The sequence below is a fragment of the Pleurodeles waltl genome, chromosome 12, assembly GCF_031143425.1.
Source record: "Pleurodeles waltl isolate 20211129_DDA chromosome 12, aPleWal1.hap1.20221129, whole genome shotgun sequence".
Lineage (NCBI taxonomy): Eukaryota > Metazoa > Chordata > Amphibia > Caudata > Salamandridae > Pleurodeles > Pleurodeles waltl.
Window position 1 is genome coordinate 215201280 of NC_090451.1, and position 18256 is coordinate 215219535.

The window sequence follows — 18256 nt, forward strand, 5'->3', positions numbered from 1 at the left end:
CTTCAGTTTTACTCCACTGGGGGAGCAGGCAGAAGGAACTGCCTCCCACCTTGCACCCTATGGAAGTTAGCAGAATATATTATTTCAAGGAATATTTTACTGTCTACATCTCTGGAATTTACAGGCGTTGTGAACCAAGACCCAATGGCTGGTCCCTTAGTGCCCAACAGCTATCTTACAAATCACCCTCTCAAAATAAGGCCACATGTATGGGTGGCTGTAGGGCATCTGACTTTTCTGCACAGTCACCCCAGATTTTTCACTTTTCTGGATGCGCTTTTGGCTGGGCTTCAAACTCTGTGCACAGTTAAACCTGCTAAAAATGGGTAAAGTGCTGCTCCTTCAATCATTTGTTGACTTGGCCTATCCCTGCCTGACATACTTCTCTTGCCTACAAATCCCTAGTATATTGTTTACAAAATGTACCCAGGTTATGAAAGTCATTGCAGAGCGGCGGCTGGATTCTAGAAAATATCAAAGTCAAGATTATAAACTTTAATCGGTAACCTTGACAGGAACCTGTAAAAATAGTAATTCAACGTCCCAATTGGTGAAGCTGGATTTTTAATAAATATTTAGAAAAAGTTTAGAAAGTTACCTTTTACCTGCCTCAACCTCCAGGTGACTAATTAACATTAGCCTACTGATAGCTAGTGGCTGGCCTTAATGAGGTATGAAAGCTGCTCCCACTGCAGAAACAATGGCTGGGTGTGGGGAAATGGTTTTCTTCCCCTTGCAGTTAGGCCAGTTAGAGAAGACCCAGGAACCTCATTAACTCGTAGAGGGGCCTGCCCTTTCACAAGTGAATGCAAAGTGTGACCTGAAAAAAACAACCTATTGCGCCCCCAGCCTATCTGGCACAAAATTCAGTGGAAATGGAGCAACCCCTAGAACTGGTTTTGATTGACTAGAGAGGAGGAGACTTCCCATGTCCCTAGCCACACCTTTGGGTGGGCACACAGGCTCTGTCTGCATAAGGGAGGAAAGGTTTCTCTATCTCGACATTTAGGAGTAAAGTGCATTGTCGGATTGTTTACAGTAGGGCAAACAGCAACTACTGCAAAAGTGGGAAGGGTTGCCCCTGGGAACTTTTACTCCACTGGTCAGGAAGGAGCCAGGCGTCACACCCACTCCCAGGCTACTGCCAACCATAAATGGGGCACTCTAGGGCACCCTCCTGAGAACACATTCTGGACCTGCAGAAAAACAGAGATAACTGGCCCCTTCTTGTTTTGACCTGAGAGGAATTCTGAAGGACTGGATCTACTTCCTCCTGTACCCAGGACAAAGAAGTGGACTCCACGGGTCAGTGGGCTGACCTCCATGTGGCTACAAGGACACAACAAGCTGCAATGGACCTTTTTCCTGAAGTGACCAGCTGAACAGTACCAACTGGACTTGGAATGGATGTTGCTGGTGGACTATGCTGACGGGAGTCCTGGCAACAAAGTTTTCTCCCGGAGCTCCTGGAGCCTTAACATTGATCCAGAGGGGCTGCTCGCTCCAGGAACCCTTCAAAGTTAGGACTTCCAAAATCCCCAGAGCCGACAGGGGAAACCTGCAGCAAAGGTGTCCCATTTCAATGCTCCTTCAACAGATACAACTTCAGACTTGTCCCAGAGGATTTCGAGTTCCACTAAATCATAAGGTAAAATCTTTGCTCAGGCTGAACCCACTTGGGGTATCCGCTCCATCACAGTGAGCCTAAAATCATACCTAGGTCCCAGTCTACTACTTTCATACACCATTACTGGCACTTAATGCTTTTTTTTTTATTTTTTTTATATATATATATCTTTTATTACTTTTATAAAGGGGATAACATGAATCAAAACACTTTGTGAAATTCCCCGGTAACTTGAACCCTCCCACCCTCCATCGTGCACTGAGTCCTTCAATATATTTCTTATGATGAAAAAGTCTCAAAAGTCTCACGGTAGGTAAATGCTCCGGCATTGTTATTAAGTAGTTGTAGTGTCGTGTTCGGAGTCTGAATTCGATAAAGAGTTGTCTCCATCCGAGGAGGTGGCATCGGTTGGTTTTAGGTTTTCAAGCAGTAAGTCCCATTGCGAAACACTCTCTCTGGGTCTTTAGCCTCGGGATGCTTCTTTCATTAATACTGTGCTCTCTATTTCAGCCCATTTTACCAGTGCACCTAGCCATCTAATTATTAGTGGGCCACCTGGGTCCTTCCAATGTAATGTTATTTCTCTCCTCGCTAATATCAAAGCTAGGTCTATGAATTTGTTTGACATCTTATGTATCAATGGGCGTGGGAAGTCCCCCAGGATTGCTGCTATCGGGCTAGGTGATAGCGTTCTATCAGTGCAGCTAGCTAGCTTCCCGAATACTTCCGACCAGTATGCGCTAATAAGGGTGCATTCAAAAACATATGTATTATGTCTGCTGCTGGATTGGAGCAACGTGGGCAATCAGATTTATTTGTATTATATATTTTGGTTATCCTTTTAGGAGTTAGGTAAGCTCTGTGGAAAATGTACAAGTTTATCAATTTAAATCTTGCATTTCTAGAGATAGTGTAGATGTGGGATGTAATTCTGTCCCGTTGACTGTCTTCTAATATCATGTCAAGGTAATTTTGCCATTTTATCTTGAGTTTATTTAGCGGAGTGCGGGTGTCACCTTGCAAGAGTTTGTATATACCAGAGATTAACCTCCGTTGCTCGCCCATTGAGCATAGGAGTTCGCATCCTTTGTGTGCTGGGGGTTCACAGTTTCCCTTGCCCCATATTTTTTTAATGCTTCTTACAATGGCAGTGTGTGTGAGAAACAATCCAGGAGGGAGATCAAATTGTTCCTGTAGCTCCACATAGGGACGAAGTTTCCCATTACCATACAGCTCACCTATTTTCGTGATGTTGAACGGGGTCAATTTGTTAATATGTTTGAAGATTTGTTTATTTGGGGAGCAATTCAGAGCCTCCAAAGGGATTTCAGGAGCATAAGGTGTTTTTAAACGGGAGCGTTTGAGGTACTGTTCCCAGCAGTGTCTGATGGATTCCCATTCTATACGAAGCGGTTCTTTCTGTTTTCTGGGGATCAGTATTATTTGCAGGATTTTGCTTAATGGGCATGTTAATGGTATTTGTAAGTCAGCAGCGATTTGGGTTTTATTAATCAGTCTAGTCCCCCTTCCGAGGTAGGTCTTTGGAGGGTCCGAAGTGCTATTCTGTGTCTACTGGGACCCCAAATGAAGCTTGCACTTAAAGATTCAGCACTTTTAAATATCGAGTTGGGAATTATTAGGGGTAGCGTGGAGAAGTAGTATAGAAGCCTGGGCAGTACTATCATTTTGATCAGTGCAATTCTTCCAGCGACTGTAAGGGGTAAGGTGCTCCAGAATTGCATGCTAGCTTTAATTCCCCTGATTGCGCTTTGTATGTTCCCTTCTAGTAAATCTTCTACTGAATGATAGATATTGACTCCAATATATTTGAAGGTGGATGAGGCCCAGGGTAAGCCCTTAGTGTCAGGAGGTTTTGGGGTGTCTTTGGAGGTTGGGAAAATAGAGGATTTTCTCCAATTAATCCTAAATCCCGAGGCCGAGCCGAAATTGTCTAGCATTTCTATCACCCCAGGGAGATCCGCCACCAAGTTTTTAAGAAATAGTAGCATGTCATCGGCATATAGCGTGATGTGGTGTGTCCAATTGTTAATTGAGATGCCTTCAAAGTGACCTTTGGATCTTGCAGTTTGTGCCAGGGGTTCCACTGCGATTGCGAATAAAAGAGGGAAGAGTGGGCAGCCTTGTCTAGTCCCTCTTCCCACCATGAATGGCTCAGAGAAGGTATTGCCCGTACGTACTCTTGCTGTGGGGTTTGTGTATAGCAATTTCGTCCAGCGGACGAAGCCCTCTCCCAGTCCAAGTTTTAGCATGACTTGCTCTAGATAATCCCATCTCAGGCTGTCAAAGGCTTTTTCGATGTCTATCGAGATTATAGCAGCTTGTGGTAAGGTGCCAGGTAGGGAATGAAGAAGTGATATTACTCGCCTGATGTTTAGTGCTGTGCTGCGCAGTGGAATAAATCCCGATTGATCCTGGTGAATCAAAGAGGTCATGTGTGGTAGACGTCTATTAGCTAGTACTCTACTTAATATTTTATAGTCTAAATTCAGCATTGAGAGCGGGCGGTATGAGCGGACATCGGTAGCAGGTTTGTCTGGTTTTAATAAGCGAATCATTATGGCCTCATTAGTGGATTGCAGTAATTTGTTATTTTGCCAGGCTTCTGTGTATAGTGTGCAAAGTCTGGGTGCTAATGTGTCCTGATATAGCTGATAGAACTCTGTTGGGAGGCCGTCTGCTCCTGGTACTTTACCCTTTGCCATGCTTTGTATTGCAGTTTTGATTTCTACAATCAATATAGGGGCTGCTAGGATTGTACTTTCTCTAGCTTCCAATCTAGGGAGTCTCAGTGACTCCAGTTCCGCGATTTGGGTACCATTAATTGTTTCGGGAGGTGGGGCGTATAGAGAGGAGTAGTATTCAAAAAAGCAATTATTAATTTATTTTTGGCTAAGTACTCTGATCCCTAGATCTATCACTATTTCAAGTATAATAGTTTGGTGTTTGGAGGGTTTAGCTAGCCAAGCCAGAAGAGCGCTTGCTTTATCTCCTTTCGCATGCTGTCTACTTAAGTATTGTTTATAGTTGAAGCGAGAAAGTCTAATGTTCTCCTCTATTATTTTCGTTTTAGTTTCCCTCAAAAGGGAGGACAGTTCAGGGTTAGAGGGGAACTTGCACTCAATATCTCTTAGGGAGTTTTCTAATTTATTAAGCTCTGTTTCGATAGATCTGCGCACTCCGATACTTTCCCCAATACAATTACCCCTAGTTACTATTTTAAAGGTTTCCCATTCGATTGCTCTAGAGGATGCAGTTCCTGCATTTATTTTAAAATAATTGTTGATACTATTGAGGTGGTGATGTTTAAAGGCCTCGTCCTCTAATATTTCCGTACTGAGTCTCCAAGAGGGTATTACTGGTTTTTCTTTATGCCAATTAATTGATATTAATAGGGGGTTGTGATCTGATATGGTACAGCTCAGGTATTCAGCTGAGGTTACAACGGGTTGCAGCTCCAGTGAGACTAGTATTGCGTCTAATCTTACGTGTAGATCATGAACCGCAGAATAAAAGGAATATTCTCTATTATGTGGGTAGAGGTGTCTCCGGCAGTCTCTGATTTGCCAGCCTTGTTGCCATTCTGAAAGGGCCTTGGCTGCTTTTATCGATTGAGTCTGTGAAAGGGGGGGGTGTGATCTGTCCATCGTAATATCAGAAATGCAGTTAAAGTCACCTCCTATAATATTTGGATTCGCCAGAATCGGACTTAGCTCCCCAGACATTTTGTCAAAAAATTTCTTCTGGTCTTGGTTCGGGGCAAAGAGGCCTCCAATGGTTATTTCTTTCCCATCCAGCCTGCCCGAAATGACTACATATCTTCCTTCTTTATCTATGTATGTATGTAATGCTTGAAAAGGGATGCCCGGGCGTATCCAAACTAGTACTCCTCTCGCAAATATTTGGCCTCTCCACCTTTTCCGTAGCGCTGCCACTTCCTGCTCTATCAAATGGGTTTCTTGTAAAATAGCAATATGTGCCCCTCTGCGTTTGATGAAGTTGTGTACCTTATATCGCTTAGCTATATTATTTAACACCCTAACATTCCAGGTTATTAGCTTGTAATTTGAAGTCATGGATTTGGTTCATTAGTTGTAGGTGAAGAATGTAGGTGTGTTTTAGGGGTGTTTTTTCGCTACAACTTTCTAGTAAAAGTTTGGGACTAGATGTGTCTTTCATTTTAGGTCTCAGTGCACGAAGTACCCTTATAACTAATTGAAAAATCAGAAATCCCAACTACCACTCCCCAGGACCGGTTACAGAAACTTTTCCCGTCCAAACTGGTAGCATTCAGTTCTATAATCCTATAGGAGGGTGGCGTGGAAGGGACCGAGAGTGCGCGCCCCGAGCCCTTCCCGGGGTTCGGCCTCAGATTGACAGGATCAGAGTAATGCGCTCTTTTAACCCAAAAATCAACGATTATTGTCCCGGACCGATTGCTGGGTAAGGATCCTAACCGGGTTTATACGTTTTTCTCTTAAGTACTCACGGATCCTAGAACCCACTCTAGTTGGCGTCAGATGATTTCTTCAGATGTTCCTGGAGTTAATCTAGGTAGGCTTGTGGTCGTGTCTCGAGAGGATACAGAGGTACCCCCTCCGCTGGAGTCAGGATCTGACAAGTTGCTCGATGTTCGGTGTCTAGGGTTAGGACCCTTGCTGAGGGCCGCTGCCGCTTCTACTGCATCTCGCATTTCCCGTAAGGATTGGTGCTTAGGGGGAGCCGCCTCCGTGAACTGATCAGATGATCTACTGCGCTTCTTCTTCGGGTTATTGAGTGGGCCGGAGGGCATCGTCGATGGAGTCAGGTTCATTGACTCTAGCCATTCCTCCACCAGTTGTGGTGATGAGAAAAAACTTCTTTTACCTTTGTGTTCTATTCTGAGCTTGGCAGGGAAGAGCATTGCATATTTAATCCCATTGTCTCTTAGAGTGCGTTTATGTCCGTTGAAGGAAGCCCTCTGCATCTGTGTCTCTCTCGTGAAGTCCGGGAAGATCCTGACCCGTTGGTTGTTGCATAGTATTTCGCCTAGTTATCTTGACTGGGCGAGGATGTGGTCTCGGTCTTTGTAGTGCAAAAGTTTCGCTATGATTGTGCGCGGTCTAGCTCCTGGGGGCGGTGCTTTGTTGGGGATCCTATGAGCTTTTTCGATTCCGGAGTATGCCGTCAGGCCCTCTGGTTCCATACTAGTTCTAATCCACTCCTCCAGAAAGGCCTCAATGCTGGTTGTTGAGGATTCCATGCCTTCTGGTATTCCAATAAGTCTAAGGTTATTCCTACGTGCATGGTTTTCGGCATCCTCCGCTCTGGTTTCCAATGTCTTAATTCGGGAAGTCAAATGTACCATTTCTTTAGATGCAGTTTGTTGCTTGAGGTCGATATTAGTTAACGATTTTTCACTTGCGTCCACTTTTTCTTTCAATTTGCAGTGATCGTCTCTGAGTAGTGAGAGTTCAGATGAGAGGTGGTCGATTTTCCCCTCGAGTGCTTCCTGGGATTCTTTGATACCCAGGAGTATCGTGTCCAACGTTGCTTCCTGAGAGGTAGGGTCGTGTGAGGAGTTCTGCCTGGAGGACTGGGTGGATTGATGTACATATGTACATTCCGTTTGGGCCTGGTCAACTCTCTTCTTGGGTTTCCCCATGGTTGGAATTGTGCAATGGATAAAGTGGACGGGTTGTGCAAATTTTTCAGTGCAGGGGTTTGGCTTAGCGGTTTCAGCTCTGGTTGCCTGTCTTTTTCCCCATCCAATCACCACTGATCCCAAGTTTCTATCGTCGATAGGAGGAGTGTTCGGGTCTTCTCTGCCTTTCACTCTGCGCCCCCCTGCGCGATCTGTTTGGGATGTTAATTCGGGGTCTGATTTCGTGGTGCAGGTTGGGGTGTATCGGGCGTTTATAGCTGTTTGGGATCTTTCAATGTGGACCCTTTGCTGTTAATGATTACTCCCTTTGCATTGACTCGTTGGTTATCTAGTGTGCCTCCGGGGGGTTGGCTCCAACTTTCAGGGAAGGATCTGAGGGCCGCGTCCGGGACATGCTGCTGTGTCTCACCTCTCGTTAATGTGTTTGTTTCTCGGTGAAGCTAGCACGAGGTTCTGAATCAGAGCGGTGAGTCAGGTGAGAGGACCCCCGAGTCGTGGGTTCGCCCCGGTGTGTAGAGTCTCAGGTTCTTTATCGCTCAGGTTCCGAAGCGGGGGTATTTTATTCCAGCTCCTCTGACCCTTCTTTATCTGCTGAGTAATGCGGGAGTAGTGGTTCGTGGGTCCTATTCTTGAAATGTGGGGTCCCCGCTTTGCTTGCGGTTGTTAGTGGTCCTTCGATGGGACAGTTCAGGTTTTACCCCCGCCTCTACTAGCCAGTGATGGGTGATCTTCGCTCAGTTCAGATTGGAAATGCGGCGGTGGTTCGTCGGGTCTTCCCCTGTGTCAGACCGGTCTCGGGGATCATCTATTTCTTTTCTTTTCCATACCCCCACTCCGACTGGGGCCCTCCACGCTCTCCCCATTCTCCGGCGGCGCTGCACTGCTCTCTTTTGTGCACGCCCTTCTTCACTCACCAGGTTCTCTGTTGCACTTTTTTGGACCCGGCTTCAGGTTCCGGTTGCTGCGTTTGCTCAGGGGTTTCCTCTCGTTCTCTGGCCTTCCATGGGTGCCGCGTAGGACGCGGTCGCCATTTTGTTTTCACGCAACTTTCTCCGGCCGACCGAGAGTTTCACAAAACTCTCCTCTAATAGGGTGTAATACTCAAGAAAATGTAGCACATCTAGGATTAGCCGAACTCCGGAAGGACCCACGGTGGTCTGCTGTTAAATTGTTGGATTCAGTGCGGTTGATATGCCGGCCGGGCCCCGGTTCAGCCCCGGAGCTCCGCACTAAGCTTGCAGCCTCATCGGCTGCCGGCCACGCCCCCTTCACACTTAGTGCTTTTTGCTGCTATTTTTGCATAAAAGTTTTTTTTTTAAATCATCTCTCTGGTTCCCTGTTTTGGATTTCTGTCCTTTTGGTGTCATTTTCTTTATTAAATGTTAGTCTATTTTTCTCTTATTAGGTTAGTGTTTTTTATTGTTTGGTGTACTGACTTTATTACTCCTTTGGTACTGCATAAATACTTTACATATTGTCCTTAGTACGCCTGTCTGCTCTGTGTCATGGCTATCAGGAGAGGTTGAGCTCTGGTCAATTTAGTGACTTTGGGTTAACCCCCACTTAGTGTCATTATTCCTAGATGTTGGTGACTTCATTGGCCATACCTGCACTTTCCTACAGGAGCCATACCTCAGAGGAGTGGAACGTATAAAACTACATATCCATGTGTATAGATTTTGAATACAGTTTGGAACTAAGATTTTTCAAAAAGAATGTCTGCAGGATTTGATCCTGAGTTTGCCCCACATCACGATAAAACTATAAACTCCAAACATTTTTAAAAATTAAAGAGACAGGAGAATGTAAGGAGGTGTGCACTGCGAGTATTTCACAAACTCCCTATACAGCTAACAACATCCAATATTTGAAGAAAATAGTTATTTCCTCACATTTACAGCTCAGTGAACATCAGAACTTACTGCAAATGTTATTTCAACATGCATTCACACACTCCTTCTGGTATAAATGGCGCCACATGTCTGGGCGGGCATAACATACATGAGAGGAATCCAGGCAAAATCACCATCATGCACAGTCTGTTTTTGCTGCTTTTTGCGAATCAATTTAGGATTAGCAGGGTTTGGGCTGTAGCTTGTCTGCCACCCAGGCAACCCTATAAAAACCCCAGCTACCTTTGAAAAGTACCAAACCTTAGGAATTCAAGCAACGTGTGCACCACATATGAACATCCAGATGTCTTGAAAGCCTGACATGAAACTATTGCAGACATATACGTTTTCCTCGTAATTACATACTATCAATGACTGAAATTTGTTGCTAGTGGCAAATCCTATCATAAATTCCCACACTTCTGATAACATGGTGCTGATGTATATTTATGTAAGAAATGGCCCAAAACAGAAACCATGTCACACCCACATTCATTTGACATGGTCAAAGTTTTAGCCTGTTCCTGTTCTGTACAATAGGCTCATCCACGTGTGAGATGTGATTTCCCCTGGGAGTTTGCAACTGGTCACAAATTCCAGTGTTCCGCTGTATAAATATAGGAAATGGTGCTGCTAACGTCATAGTTCTACATTGGAAGACCATTCTGGGAATGAAAATTGGTGCAATACAAGTAAACCACCCCTGCCTAGATTAAATTATTCTTTACTGTTCTTAAACATTTGGAGTTGAACTAAGCTCCCAAATAATGCAGCCATCACCCCAGGAAATTTGTGCCCAACTCAAGACATCAGAATAGCATTTAGCATGGTAATGGGTTTAGCCCTTTCCTTTGCGTATTTGCTACACAAATGAGCTGGTGGGGAATCCTACTCGACTGTCTCTTTTTAGAACGGTTTCTATTTAATTTAATTTAGAGAGCCTATTTTGTTGATCCAGTCTTTGGTATTCAATTTAGATTGCAGCCCTCACTGGGAGAAACTTTCAGCTGTTTTAGTTGTTTTTAGTTGTTTGGTCAGTAAACCCTTCAGCCTGATTTTCCAAGTCGGCTTGTTTAAGAGGACCGATGCATTCAGAAATGAGCTCCAACCTGAGTGGGTGTGAACAGCACAGCTGTAGGTGCTACTAGGATGGATTATGTGAGACCACCTCAGCGCAGATTTAATAGCAAGTACTATGTATCCCCCACAGGACAAGTAAGTCTGTGGAGAATCCTATTCAAATGTCTGTTTTTAGATGTTTGACTTTTTTTAATTTTAATTAGGAAATCCTATTTAGCTGGTCTGATCATGGATTTTTAATTTTGATCGTAACCCTTGAATTTTTCTGCCACATCTAAGCAATCAGCTGGTCATTTAGGAGCATCTGGGTAGAAGCCTAATTTTAAATACTGGAAGCAGCTTTCAGCTGTTTTAGCTGTTTTTTGTGTTTTTTGCCAGCTGACCGGTCAGGAGTATTTCCCAAATTAGCTGCCTCAGGAGGACCTATACATTCCGAGGTGGGCGACATCTTTAGTGGAGTGCATATGTGTGAATGACAGCACTCTAGTTGCTGCTGGGACAGATTATGCATCGCCATTTCAGCTCGGATTTAAGAGCAGGTTCAGCTGATGTCCTGATGACATGCCAAAGACCAGCCCTTATTAGCCCAGTGCAGATGCCTTCAAACTAAGGGTTCTGGGGGGTCCATGCCTGCATTCCACGGGTGGCGCAAATGCATCTGCAATGACCTGCATATTGAGATGGCCTTGAAACTGAACTTTGTTTATTTGCCATGTTTACAAGCTGTCTTAATTTATATGGTGCAGATAAAGTGCATAAAAAGGGTGGAAATATCATCCTGAGTGTGGTAGGGCACAGTCAGTGAGTGGGGAGGCAGGGTCAAAGATAAGGCTAAATCGAACAACATATTCAGTTAACTTTTATGTTACCTTTTCACCTTCTGGCAACTGCATATAAAAAATGCATGAACCTTAAATGAAAAATAAATTCAATAGCGTAAAAAGTACCCTTTCTACAATATGAAACCTCTGCTAATGTGATAAGTGCAGATGTCTGTGTGCAACCAGAAAGTCACAGAACTGAATCTTGGTTGGAGCAATGAAGAATAGTGACTTTTGTATTTATAATGTTTCAAGGTAGCAGTCTGTAGCAAAAAGCACTGTGCATATGTAAATAATTATTTATTTTTAGAAGATCAGATTTTAGTTTTAAACCTATAACTGATTAAAAGAAACACTCCACCAAAAGTGAAACAGCCCTCCTCAGTACAAACATATAACCACTGGTAACACCTATACAACTACATACTAACATGTAATTCTAAGAAAGGAAGGTGCGATAGAATGGGTGATTTTTATTTTGTCATGAAGGGGCCAATACAATGTAACTTTATTATATAAAGTATCAGTACAAATGACAGGTCTACGATTATTCTGCTTGAGTTTTGTTGTTTATGAATATCAATAAAATACTTTTTCTTCTTTCTTTTGTTTTCTCCAGTTTTGTGTGTTTAGATTAAACGTGCAGCGTTTAGAAACATGTTTGACGTTTGATTTAGTTATTTTATACACTGTAAAGAATGTGGGAAAATTAAAATCATATTTTATATTTTGGCAGTGTTTAATACTTTGATTGGTGTAATGGCTGTCTGTCAGCAATATTGGCCAATTTGTAATATCACAGTTATCCACAGAAACATAACATGGGTAAAGCCCTTTGATACCTCAACCCCCTTTTCTAACATGCCAACATTGCCAAACACCCCAGGCGTTAAACATTCAATGCAAGGTGTAGTGAAAGGTGCCTGTGAGAGGAGTGCTCCCACCATACACATGGTATGGAGGTGAAAGCATGCCTAAAGACCTTCACGTACCAACAAAATTCAACGATGCAGGGTGAGGGTGTCTCATATATGTGTGATACCTTCAGCTAATCTTATCTTTTTTACCCAACTGCACTTTACTGCTCAGGTTTTAGGGTTTATAGATGCAACGTTAATAGCAGAATTCCAAGTCCCAGAATACAATGTGATGTCTGTTAAAAGTTCAGGACCGACAAATTGAGACATTTGCTATGAGTACATTTGTGAAGCTGTCAATGTCCACACAACAGTGGCACCACCTTAATACAGTGTGGCAATCAGTTTAGAAATGCAGTGCTGAGCATTCTTAAAGCATCACAATTCAAGTGCCCAAGAATGCAGGGCTACAAATTAATCTGCTCAAATTCAAAATTTAAAAGGTTCCTCAAGGTACCATGGTGTTGGCAGAGTTGAATACCCCTAGCGCAGTGCGATAATGATCTACCTCTGGTTGTAGAAGGTCAATGGATCCCGATAGAGTGTGATAAGTAATGAGATGCGAGTGTGAGTGAGAGTGCATTAAAAAAAATATCTATGCTTAAGGCATTTTCTAAAACAGAGGAAATGTGGCCAAATGGGGAGAGCTGCTGACTCTAGATCTGGGGATTCATGTTCAAGGCCCACCTCCATGAAGGAAGTTGTTATAAAAGTGATACAGACTGTCAAGAAGGATCCCTCTTTGTGCTCCTCATATCAGCCTATTTCTCTTCTCAAAATCAAAGCTTTGAGTTTTCACAGGAATACTGGATTAACTCCTCACCCATTTCATGCAAGGGCTAATAGACCCAGATTAGTCTGAATTAAACCTAGAGTGAGGATGTGGTGACAACAAACAACAAATCCTACATACCTTATATATCATTTCCTGCACAAGAAAACTAGTCCGCTTATTACCAACTGACACAGGGAAGGTGTTCAATCATATACACTGGCCCTTCTTACAAATTATCCTAGGCAATATGGGACTATGCTCCAAATTCAGATCATGTATCTTGAGTGGTTATTCTCATGCCTCGGCTAGGATTAGGTTCAATGGTGTGCTAGCTGACCCATTCACAGTACAGAAAAGCACAAGATAGGTAGGGGTGCCCCTTGTCTCCTCTTATTTGCGCTTTATAGGGAATCCTTTGTTAGGAAAATTAGGTCTAATCCCAAGATTAGGGTGTTGTCAATAGGTAGGCATGAAGATAACCTGGTGTTAGACACCAGTGACTTCATGGTTATGCTGTATGAGCCGCTACGGTCGATCACAGCCTTGATGACACAGCTTGACCTCTTTGGGGGAATGTCATGCTTTAAAATTAATCCCCGGAAATTGCATATATTGAATGTATCTACCCTGAAAGACACAGTGGACACACTACAACTTTTCCCACTGTCTTGGGTGAAGCAATAAGCCCAACAAAATAAGATAAAATCCACCCCTATCTGGACAACACAGCATCCCTTAATCATACTGACCTGCTTACCCAGACTTGAAGGGGCTCGCAGCTGTGGAATATGTCAGGCCTCTCCTGGCTAGGCAGAATATCAGCGATCAAGAAGACCCTTTTACCCAAAATTCTTTAGAATCTCAGATTGTAGTCTCCCTCCCCCTGAAAATCCTGGACAAGATGCAGAAACTAATGAAGAATTCTGTATGGGAGGGCAAGAAGCTTTGCACAGTGAGGAAATTCACCTACCTGCCCCAAGAAATAGGAAGCCTGTAGGAAGCCTGGGAATGCCAAATCTTAACAACTTTTACCTCGCAGCCCAATTTAGATATATTGCGGAATGCAACACAAGGAAACCTAAGAAGCACTGGTGCTTTACAGACCAGCATATCACTGGAATGCACATATTGAAATTACCACCACTGTGTAAAAAAGATGATGTGGGGATTTAATCCTCCCTGGTCACTAGATCCATAATACAGGCCAGGGACAGAGTAACTGACAAGAGGGGTCTCAATTAGTCCCCATCACCACTAACGCCGATTATATTATAGGGAACCGAGATTTCATGCCTACCTATGAACGAATTGGGGACCTTTATGCCTGTATGACATGGCAAGGATACAATCCTTCAAACAAACCAAGGCAAACTATGGGGTACTTAAAAATATATATACTGAGGTACTGGTATGTAAGGCATTGGGGGGGGTCATGCCCCACGATAGGAGACACCTTACCTCATTTGATAACCAGAAAGGATAACAGGCACCTGGTATCTTATATCTGCAACTTCCCTAGGGGTAGCCCTCAGCTGGGATCCCCTCTAACAAATTAGATGGGGTAGTTGGGCTTCACTTTCTTGAAGGAGGAATTGAGCAGTTTTCCACAGAGCCCGCACCACAGCAAAAACGCACAGTCAGTAAGGAAGCAACGCAAAAAGGTGTGCACTGCCGGTACTCACCCCAGCATTAATACGCACATGAAACCCTGCTAGATCAGAGAACTGTTGGCAGAAGTGTAGGGGGATCATGCACACTTGCCCATCCACTGTGGCAATACCCCACAACTAAGTGGTTTTGGCATGCATTAATACAATTTGAGCCTGACTAGCTTCTATTCCCCACTTATATAATTATGCCTCCCCTTTGACAGACAAACTTTGCCCTTAAATCCCACAGGAGGGCCATAGCTTTGGCCTAATGCGCAGCTGAACAAATCATCACAGCTTTGTGGGGTTTAGACACGAGCCCAGATCTTGGTTGAACAAACTATGAGATCTATATGGGATGGAGAAAATGTTAGTGCCCTAGACAACAAGCTTGATCAACTTGATACATTTGGGGCACTTTTATATCATTCCTGACCAAAGACTTTAGGGAGTTTAAGTGCCCAAGATAGCTGAATATTTTGCAGAACACGGGTGGAGCACTCCGGGACCCTTGTGAGCACCAAATGACTCATCTCGCATCTAAGAGACTTTGTGGGTGGGTGGGGCAGTTTCGCACTCAGGATCGGTGGCCCTGTGTACAGCATAGGTCTTAGACTGAGTTGACAAATCTAGGACAATTTAGAATGGGAAAGGATGGAGTCTTCTGGGTTACTATGTTGGGGTTTGGTTTACGTTTGTTCACTGTTGCATTGCGCCTCTCCACACCGGCCGTTGGATGCAGGTGGGTATGTGTAAGTGATATACAATAAAAAAAAAAAAAGTTACATCAAAAATGTCCTTTGTAGAATGGATCAGGTGATAGCCATAGTGAATCATACATCCTAGGGTTTATAGCAAAGAAGCAGTCCAATTCTAGTTGCAGTGCTTGGACGGTGACGGGCGCCCCAAGGAAGGTTATAAAAGGAACTTAAACCTTCCCCTGCCAGATGGGCCAAGGCCTTACCAACATACTGATTAATCTGATCCGTTGTTTTCAAGTCATAATAAAGTACTCTACATAAATAAGAGAAAGTGTTTACACATTAAATTTTTTCGACCAAACACCGATTTATGTAGAATATACTTCCTCTGACAGCCACAACCCTGCTTTTTAAACACATTAAGCATGTTTAGTCCTATAGCAATACATTTCACCCAAGCCACGTTGGAGACCTACTAGATTGAAATGAATCACTTTATGCATAAACATATGGAGAAGATCAGGCCCAAGCAGTGGGCGGGAAGCTATGCAAATGCTGGTATAGATCATGTTAATACAAGGGATACTATATAAAATGCAATACCTGGAGATACTATATAAAATGTAATATCTATTAAATATCAATAAGCATTGTTAATTGTGCTTGCCCCTTCCTTCTGATCTACAGACCAACTTCCAACAATGGAAAATTAAAATGAGCCTTACTAGATACAATGATCATGACTAAACAAAACTACCTCGATCCTTCGAGGACCGGAAACCAGGCTTGACAAGAAGGATTTAACAATTTAAGCTATATATTCAACCTCGAGGCACTCAAACACCAACAAATCGTATCTGGTTCACGCACATGACTGGTCATACATACACTGGATACTGTTTTTCAGATCTGCTCTCTTAACAATGGATGCATTCCGGGAGTTGTAGTCTTGATTCTATTCAACTGACCCAGTTCAACTAACATTGTAAAAATAGAGATTACTAAAAGAAAGGCCAAAGGCTGGCTCATGGTATGCTCAATGATATGGAGTCATGTGGTAACCTAGTGGGGGAAGGAATAGGGGGCGGGACAGACATGTGTCAAGTCTCCAGTGCAACAGAAGCCCACCGCCGGAATGCAACTTAGCAGCAAGAGTCACCGACAGACAAAGGTAAAGACTGGAGCGAGAGGGAGAGCCAGTACTCAGGATTAAGGAGAAACAGTCAGAGGACGAGAGACGTATATGAGGCAAGTCTGCAGCAGAGGAAGAGACCGAGAAAGGGGCTGGAGCAACACGAGAAATAGGGAAAGTGAAATCTGTCTGGCAGGGAAGCAACAATAAACGGCGGGGATAAAAAAAAAAGCCCAGTGAGATGAGGGGAAGAGCAATAGAAGCGCTTGAGGAGCTTCGGGGTGGAGGTGTACAAAGAATGAAAAGTACATTAGGCAGGGTTGTGGGGAGGGGGAGCAGCAAACGATTGAGTTAACAAGCACCTTCCTCTCCCGAGAAGAGTAAACTTTTTCTAAATAGACATGCACAAGTCTATCATGACATTCCAAGGATTTAAAAACCCACCCAACACCTCAGACAGCGATTTCCGCTGCTCCCTCACAGCAGGTCCCATTATTCCAGACATGCCCTGTTCGGGTTTAGCTATTTTGAAAGTGGCACAGATGTCCCCGCGCTAAACCTGACAGCGAATACAGGCAGGCATTTTTTCCGAAACACCCGAGACGGGCAAAGACACTGAAGAAAGACAATCATCCAATGCGTAATGGTGTCGGAGTCACACTGAAAATATAAATTTGAGTTATTTTGCTTAAATAATGAAACAGACCATTGGACAACAATGAAAATAACAATCAAGCTTTTTTTATTTTACTCAATTTAGATAGCAACTTAAAATTCTCAATACAATATTTACTTAATACATTTATGTTCGAGCACCATTGCATTATTCCACTCTTGAAAAAAAAGTTTGTTTTACAAAGTCTTTATCATAAAATCTACTTTTTTTGTAGGGCCGTGGTAGGGTAGCGTTACATATCACTAGTCCATCATGGGTGCCTGTATAATTGGTTGAGAATACCGCTAAAGACGACGCATTCATTGTCCTTTTTTAGTGTTTATTAAACTATAGCAGCCACTCTTCACAACAGAAAGCCACGAGGCGCTTACGCTCCTCCTCCCCGAGCACAGGCTCTTCTGCTATTGGCTCTGACCCTGCATCAATCCTGATTAGCTAATAGACCACTCTGTTTCCCGCTCTGAACTCTACGTTTATGAAAAGTTTTGAGTTAAACGTTGTCTCTTTATCATTATGTTTGTTTTTTAGCTGCGGCTCCGTGGACAACAACGTGTTTCCCTGCACTGTAATAGTTTCGTTTCCCCACCATTTCATTTTGATCTTGAATCATGGAGGTGCATCTGTGGTGCTAAGCAGGTTTCCTCAAATTGTTTTTGGTTCTATAATTCTGTGTCAGGACCGGAGGCTTCTGATTATGCTTCTCTTTCTTTACTACCAAAATACAGCAGCCAATGAAAAATAAAACTACAATACCCATGAGGTCACAACCTAGACATCATCCCCAATCAGGGACTAACCCTCCCTATTTAGTGTTTTGAGTGTCTACCATTTATTGCAATTTTTTTACCTCTACTCGTACTGTATTTGCTCTTGTAACCTGCACACGTCACTTTTTCCTTTCATAACGTATCGTTGGCTACCTCGTTTATTTTTTGCTCTTGATACGTGCACAATTATCACGATTGCCTCATGTAATGTAACGCGTGTTTTTGTAACAGGCACACTTGTAATTCTTCTCCTCTTGTATCTTTACCTTGCCTATTGTGAAGCGCTCTGACACCTTCGGGTAAAGTCCGCGCTATATAAAAACGCATTAAATAAAAAAATAAAAATAAAATATATGTGGCATATCTACTGCAGTCGGTCTTCTTTCTTTGCTGCTGCAGCACTGAGTTAAGTCATTTCAACATTTCTAAGCTGTTATATATATAATTATCTCGAGCGCGACCTAGTGCCTACAAGCGCCTTTTACATTATTTATTTAATTACATTTTCAATGTGTCTGTTTCAATCGTTATAGTGTGTGTCTAACTTTGAGCCTTTC

General features: G+C 43.2%; 1 protein-coding gene across 1 annotated transcript in view; it reads right to left on the bottom strand.

The window, feature by feature from the left end:
• The window catches only part of FANCA (FA complementation group A), a 701003-nt gene extending 684149 nt beyond the window's left edge, over window positions 1–16854 (bottom strand). The window contains exon 1 of the mRNA XM_069217268.1: window positions 16701–16854. Coding sequence (XP_069073369.1) covers window positions 16701–16761 — 61 coding nt within the window. The 5' untranslated portion in view covers window positions 16762–16854. The remainder of the gene's footprint in view (window positions 1–16700) is intronic.
• Window positions 16855–18256: the final 1402 nt, after the last annotated feature.